The 7,978-nt window shown below is 43.7% G+C and overlaps 1 protein-coding gene across 1 annotated transcript; it reads left to right on the top strand.

The window, feature by feature from the left end:
• Window positions 1-2,597: 2,597 nt before the first annotated feature.
• On the top strand, window positions 2,598-2,951 carry LOC135111806 (ribonucleoside-diphosphate reductase large subunit-like). The gene has a single exon (XM_064025518.1). It carries the CDS (start codon window positions 2,598-2,600, stop codon window positions 2,949-2,951), a length of 354 nt encoding a protein of 117 aa, XP_063881588.1.
• The last annotated feature ends 5,027 nt before the right edge of the window (window positions 2,952-7,978 follow it).

Here is a 7,978-nt window from a genome sequence, read left to right as displayed (position 1 = left end):
AAAGGAACAGCAACAACACTCTTAGGAGGAAAGACTCAACGCTATCAACTCTGGCTGCAGTAACATGAACATTCACCCAAAAACGCCAGTGTCTTGCAGTACTCTCTGTTCGAGCTCGGCGATGTGTACCTCCGCATCCTCATCAAGTCCCCTGAACCATTGAAGGATGCATTGACGGCCTTCGTCCTATACCTTTTGATATGGACATGGTGTACAGTGACTGTGTGTTTGAACTTAAGCACCTTGTAAGACAAGTCAAGACAGTCATGAAGGTGGAGAAGAGAAAGTTATTAGTAGTGGAAAAAGAAGAAGGTGCCTCAGCAACCAAGAGGGGATGCGTAGTTGATTCGGAAGGGGGGGGGGGGTCGCCATCGTCAAGAGGTACTCGTCTTCGTTGGTGCCTCTAGAATCAAAAGAATGCAGAAGCGAAGGAGAAGAGTTGGCGTTCCTAAACAAGAACGAAACAGTGTTGGAGCAACTCCTCAGGCGGCTCGAAACGAACGGCTACTGCTCTTTAATTGACGTGAAAGACGCACCCGACGAAGGCGACAACGGAGGTAAAGAGGCACTCGTCAGGTTCTTTGAGCCTCTGCTGGCAGGTTTCCCAACGTTTTACGTCTTTAGCGAGCACATGTTTATTGACGGATTTGACACGGCCGTGAGGAGTCTAGAAAAGAACAGAGGAGGAGTAGTAAAGGAGAATCTTCTTTCCGATATCAAACACAACATTAGGCCTCTACACAAATGCAGAAAAGATTCACTACAATAGCACCCTATGGCCGGACATCGAACTCTCGTTGGGCAAGGACTTTCCGTTCGGGACCACTATACTATCCATATTCAACAGTGTCGGCGCTGGCCAATGTCGACGGAATAGGAAGACTGACGCACGACGACGTGATAGCCGAGTTCTCGCCCGCTGGTTACATAGTTCTGGCCCAAACCTTTATAACTTTATCCATTAGAAAAAAGACAACGTCGATACCCGATGGAGAGGAGAGAGAACTGAAGGTACTCAAAGACCTTGTCGACATTGCTGAATAACAACAATGACAACAGATTTCACTCCTATGGCATCGTGTCTTGGCTGTTGGACCCCAACGAAGGCTACAAGTACGAGTATCCAGAGGCGAACATAGACGCTCTCTTCTCTTATGTTTTGGAGTTGTGCAGATATTTTACAGAGAAGGGTCGCATGAGGTCGTTCTATGAGAAAAAAAACTGTTAAAAGTCGATAGATAAGATAAAGTCGGGTCCAACGTCTACATGTCTTGCATCAAATAGTCTACATGTCTTGCATCAAACAAAAAGTGCGCATTCGCCACCGACAGCATCAACGCGGCCATAGACGCCATATGTTACGTCAAGAGCAGTTACTCCGTATTGGTTTGGATCGTCAGAAACACCTTTCGAAATAACGAAGATGGCAAGAAGGTCGCATTTATGCGCATGATCAGGAACACGGTGACCCAGCAGGTCTCATCCTCGTTTATCCCTACTTTCAATATGAGAGAAGAAAGACCACCGTCGCCTTCGACCTCTCTTGAGGTGTTGGTGGAAACGTTTCCTGACATGTGCTATATGACAGACAAGGACTTTGGCGTCTTGCGGGAGTGCATAGAACATGCATATATATATATATATATATATATATATATATATATATATATATATATATATATATATATATATATATATATATATATATATATATATATATATATATATATATGTGCCTCTTGAGCAACAAACTGGGTCAAAACGGATTCCCCGTAGGTGATAGCGGTCCATATAGGAAATGGAGCACGGTAAACGCTGTCAAGATCTCTGCGAGCGAAAGCAACTCGGACGTGCTGGGCCGTCTTGAAACGGTAGACAGAGACACTATTTCCGCCGCCATATGAGCCACGAAGAAGACCAACAAATACCTAGACGACTCCGAGATGAGTCGGTGCCCTTCAACAAAAAGAATGGTAAAGGTTAAATGTATACCATGTCTAGCGATAGGAAGGCTGACAACATTTGTTCACTCAAGAAGGGAGGTGCCATAGCCGAAGCCGCCATCGCCCAGAGAAAGAGGAGCAGGCGAAAGCGAGATCGGCTAATCCTGCTGTATTCGTGGAAAAGTTTGTCTCCCTGAAGAAGAGAAAACATGGCCGCTGCTATGTGCGGAGGAGCGTCTAGTGGTGGTGGCGCCAGCAAGAAGAGAAAAACACCCTCCTCCTTTTCCTCCAATGTCTCTATCTCGATAGTAACTACCGACATAGATCCGCCAATAATAGAACCAAACACTTCTAGATACACTTCCGGTCACAAGTTTACGTCCACGTTGATGTCACCCAAAGAGTTTGCCATAGCCTTCAACTCCTCCTCTTCTCTAAGAGGCGCACAAAGGAGAAAATCGCTCATTAACAAGTACATTTCTCTCCTGAAGGCGAACTTTTTAAAGGCCCAATAGAACAATACTGGGCAATAATGAGTCTATCAAGCCATTTACCAACAACACCTATACCAGAAAGGTGATTAGCGGGTTCTTTAACGTTGTGAATAAGCACCTTTATAAGCGTTTGATGAAGCAGGGTATATGGAGTTCTGGAATGGGTATTCTCTTGGCCACTACCAGGGGCTCAATACAAGACATCAAAGGCATAGACGCTGACACCAAGCTCATGTTTAAGACCGTGTGGGAGATACGCCAAATGTCGTTGGTGGAGATGGCGATCGCGAGAGCGCCTTTCATCGATCAATCTCAGTCGCTCAACATTTATATCGACGCTTCGATTCATCCCAATGTGTACGCCAAGGTGAATGCTCTTCATCGCACAACTTGGAGCAAGGGTCTCAAGACTGGATTGTACTACCTGAGGATACGCCCTAAATACATTACATATTATTATTATGTGACACAGTTACATCACAACATAAGGGGGCAGTCACAGCCTGCCCTCTAAAGACAACGCTCTTCCCCCACACAAAACTACAAGCACCTAATAACAAACACCCTTCATTCAAAATTTCAAAATTCATGGTGACTCCTACACCAGCCTCGGAGTCCCCCATCTCGGGAGGGGATCACAAATGTCCTCAGGTCGGACTGCCCTTCTGACGACGACCCTGAGAGTCATGACATCCCCCCTCAACTTTTTCTTCATTAACTTCTGCAACATTCGTAGTCTAAGATCTAATTTTCAATCTGTAGAACACCACCTCTCCTCTTCTGAACCTCATCTTCTCTTCCTCACTGAAACTCAGGTGTCGATCCAAAGCCGCATGTCGTGTTTGTGTGTGCAACGATTTAACGTGCTCTTGAGCCTACTTTCTTGAATCTTCCGAGTTTTCCACCATCTGGCTACGACTACAGAGTCACTCTCAAACTAAATTTATCTGTGCTGTATATCTCTCATCTAACTCCTCTGACTATAAGAAATTCTTTGACTACTTAACTTCCAAAGTGGAGCACATTATCACTTTCTTCCCTCTTGCAGGTTCATCACCAACTTTTGCTTTTCACTCCCTTCACTGACAATCCTGGTGAAATAGCCTTCAACCTTGCTATCCTCCATGACCTAGAGCAATTGGTGCACCACCCTACTCATATTCCTGACTCTCTTGGAGATATGCCCAACATTCTTGACCTTTTCCTGACCTCTAATCCTTCTGTTTATGCTGTCATCTTCTCTTCTCCATTGGGCTCCTCCGACCACAATCTCATATCTATATCTTGTCCTATTGCTCCAATCCCTCCTCTGGATCCCTTAAGCAAGGGTGCCTCTGGCGTCTTGCCTCTGCTAGTTGGGAGGACCTGAAGAGGTATTTTTCTGATTTTCCTTGGAATGACTACTGCTTCCGTGTCAGGGACCCGTCTTTGTGTGCCGAGCGCATAACAGAGGCGATAGTGTCTGGCATGGAGGTGTACATTCCTCACTCTTCTTCTCGACCTAAACCTTCCAAACCTTGGTTCAACACAGAGAGGTGGCCCGCAAAAGGTACTTAAGCCTTCCATCACCAGAATCTCATGCACTTTATATTTCTGCCCGGAACCATGCCAAGTCTGCTCTCCAAATAGCCAAAAAAATCTTTCAAGATCTAACTAGCCTCGTGACTTCTGGCATCTAGCCAAAAATATCTCCAATATCTTTGCTTCTTCTTTCCCTGCTTTATTTCAACCAGATGGCACCACTGCTATCACATCTATTTCTAAAGCTGAACTCTTCGCTCAAACCTTTGCTAAAAACTCTACCTTGGACGATTCTGGGCCTGTTCCTCCTCCTCCTCCACCCTCTGACTATTTAATGCTACCTATTAAAATTCTTCGCAATGATGTTTTCCATGCCTTCACTGGCCTAAACCCTCGGAAGGCTTATGGATCTGATGGAGTATCTCCTATTGTTCTCTGAAACTGTACCTCCGTGCTTGCACCTTGCCTAGTCAAACTCTTTCAGCTTTGTCTGTCAACATCTACCTTATATGTGCATGTGTCGCACCGCCTCTTCTCTTCCCTCCCCCCTTTCTTGTACCCCTTCCCCTTAGCAGCAACGCGGGGAAGTGTTTGGAGCTCTTTCCCTTAGGTAGTCGCTAGGAAGTAGTTGGAAGAAGTAAATGTACTGAGACGTGCTCTAATATTCGAAGGCGACTAGGGCGGGGTTGTAGCAGAGTTGCAGAGATGAGGAGAAAGAGGAATTTAGAGAAAACTTAAAGAGTATATAGAAAGTATAGCATGAACAGAATTAATAGTAATAGCTGGAGACATGAATGCACATGTAGGAGAAAGTGGTAATGGGTATGAAGGAGTCCATGGTGGAATGGATTTCGGAAGACGAAATGTAGAAGGTGAGCAATTACTGGAAATGGCAGAAGCAGCAGAAATTACAATATTGAATACTTGGTTCAAGAAGAGACAAAGCCATCTAATTACATATAAAAGCGGTCAGAATGAGAAACATATTGACTACATCCTGGTAAGAAGAGAAGACAAACGACTTGTAATGGATTGCAAAGCTATACCTGGAGAACCAGTGGTGACGCAACATAGATTATTAGTTGCAGATTTTAGGATGAAAAAGGGAAGGAAGAGAGGGAAAGAAGAAAGAAAGAAGAAGATTAAAGTCTGGGAGCTGAAAAGTGAAAAGAAGAATGAGTTTAGAAACAAAGTTGAAGAAACGTTCAGGGAAAGACAGAACTGGCAGCTTACCAGAAACAACAGAGGAGGTGTGGAAAGATATGAAAGATATATTAGAAGCAAAAGCAACAGAGATTTGTGGTAAGACAAGTGGGAAACCAAAAGAGAAAGATACATGGTGGTGGAACGACGAGGTTCAAGCTCCAATAAAGGATAAGAAGTTAGCACTAAAACAAATGAAAGACATTGAGAATGTCACCACAAAAGAAAATTACAGAAAAGCCAAGAAGCAGACAAAAAGACCAGTAGCCAGAGCAAAGAGTAATACATACAGAGATTGGTATGAGAGGCTGGATACACCGGACGGAGAGATTATATACATAGTAGCGAAGGTAAGAAATAAAATGAGGAAAGATGTTGAAGTAGCAATAGTAAAGGACCAAAACGGAGACATTCTTATGATGGAAGAGGACATAAAAAGAAGTTGGGAGGAATATTTCTCAAACCTGTTAAATAAGAAACATGGAAGAAACATGGAAACATTCCAAACATGGAAAACGAATATGAAGAACTGAGTGAAACATTACCAGTGGAAGGCCCAATACCCAACATAAGTAGAAAGGAACTGGATAAAGCCATAAAGAAGGGAAAGGCTAACAAGGCAGGAGGAAAATCTGAAGTAACAATAGAAATTATTAAAGCACTGGGAGAGTTTGGAGTGGAGTGGGCATACTCATTGTTAGAAAAGATTTGGAGCACGGAGAAAATGCCTGAAGACTGGAAGGAAAGTAGAATGGTTAAGTTGTATAGGCAGAAAGGAGATATATTAAGTTGTGAAAACTACAGAGGTATTAAGCTGTTGGAGCATAGTCTGAAAATACTAGAGAGTGATAGAAGGGAGACTGAGAGAGATGGTCAAAATTCACAATCACCAATTTGGATTTATGAGGGGATTGAGCACTGTAGATGCAACATTTATTGTGCGACAGATACAGGAAAAATATCTAGAAGGAAACAGAAAGGTGTATTGGTGTTTTGTCGACTTGCAGAAGGCGTATGACAGGGTGCCTAGGAAAGTATTGTACTGGAGTTTTAAAAAGAGAGGACTGCCAGAACAGATGATAAGACTAGTGAAAATGATGTATGAGGGAGCAAAAACAACAGTGCAGACAAGGTATGGGGAAACGGAACTCCATCAGGACTCCATCAGGGATCAGCTTTGAGTCCTTTTCTCTTTCTCATAGTGTTGGACGCAATAACGATGGATGTGAGAGACAATGAGGACTTGTGGGAGTTGCTGTTCGCCGACGACCTAGTTATCATTGCGGATACGGAAGAAGAATTACAGGAGATATATTTGTTATCGAAAGGCAACCTGTAGAGAAAGGGAATGAAAGTGAACACACAAAAGACAGAGGTAATGGTAAGCAACAGAGAAGGTTATGAGGAAATAAATGTAACATCAGAGGATGGCATAAAATTGAAGCAGACAAGAGAGTTCATATACCTAGGATCAGTAATTGCAAAAGGAGGAACAGAAAAAGCAGTTAGACAAAGAGTAAAAGCTGGATGGGAAAAATGGAGGGAAGTGAGTGGAGTAACCTTAGATAAGAAAATACCATTGAAGCTGAGAATGAAGATATACAGAAGTGTGTTGAGACCAGTACTTCTGTATGGTGCAGAGACATGGTCTTTAAGGAAGAAAGAGGAAAGCATTCTGGAGAGAACGGAGATGAGGATGGTGAGATGGATAGCTGGCATTTCACTGTTGGAAAGGAGACAAAGTGAAGTTATAAGAAGAATTTTTTTCTTTTTTTATGTAGGAAGGACACTGGCCAAGGGCAACAAAAATCTAATAAAAAAAAAATCTCCACTTAAATGCCAGTCCCATAAAAGGGTCAAAGCAGTGGTCAAAAATTGATGGATAAGTGTCTTGAAACCTCCTTCTTGAAGGAATTCAAGTCATAGGAAGGTGGAAATACAGAAGCAGGCAGGGAGTTCCAGAGTTTACCAGAGAAAGGGATGAATGATTGAGAATAATGGGTAACTCTTGCGTTATAGAGGTGGACAGAATAGGGGTGAGAGAAAGAAGAAAGTCTTGTGCAGCGAGGCCGCAGAAGGAGGGGAGGCATGCAGTTAGCAAGATCAGAAGAGCAGTTAGCATGAAAATAGCGGTAGAAGACAGCTAGAGATGCAATATTGTGGCGGTGAGAGAGAGGCTGAAGACAGTCAGTTAGAGGAGAGGAGTTGATGAGACGAAAAGTTTTTGATTCCACCCTGTCTAGAAGAGCAGTATGAGTGGAACCCCCTAGACATGTGAAGCATACTCCATACATGGACGGATAAGGCCCTTGTATAGAGTTAGCAGCTGGGGGGGTGAGAAAAACTGGCGGAGACGTCTCAGAACACCTAACTTCATAGAAGCTGTTTTAGCTTCTATGAAAGTTCACACAAAGACGGGTCTCGGAAGCAGTAGTCATTCCAAGGAAAATCAGCAAAATACCTCCTCAGGTCCCCCCAACTAGCAGAGGCAAAACGCCAGAGGCACCTTCTCTTAGGGGGATCCTGAGGAGGGATTGGAGTGATAGGACAAGATAAAGATATGAGATTGTGATCGGAGGAGCCCAACGGAGAAGAAAGGGTGACAGCATAAGCAGAAGGATTAGAGGTCAGGAAAAGGTCAAGAATGTTGGGCGTATCTCCAAGACGGTCAGGAATACGAGTAGGGTGTTGCACCAATTGCTCTAGGTCATGGAGGATAGCAAAGTTGTAGGCTACTTCACCAGGATGGTCAGTGAAGGGAGAGGAAAGCCAAAGCTGGTGGTGAACATTGAAGTCTCCAAGAATGGAGATCTCTGC

This window comes from Scylla paramamosain, chromosome 22 (genome assembly GCF_035594125.1).
Source record: "Scylla paramamosain isolate STU-SP2022 chromosome 22, ASM3559412v1, whole genome shotgun sequence".
Classification (NCBI taxonomy): domain Eukaryota; kingdom Metazoa; phylum Arthropoda; class Malacostraca; order Decapoda; family Portunidae; genus Scylla; species Scylla paramamosain.
Note: the sequence above shows the minus strand (reverse complement) of the source record. Positions and strands in the feature narration are given on the sequence as shown.

What these genes read in the sequence shown, in the direction of transcription:
- LOC135111806 (XM_064025518.1), top strand. Translation starts at nt 2,598, where the DNA reads ATGGGTATTCTCTTGGCCACTACCAGGGGCTCAATACAAGACATCAAA.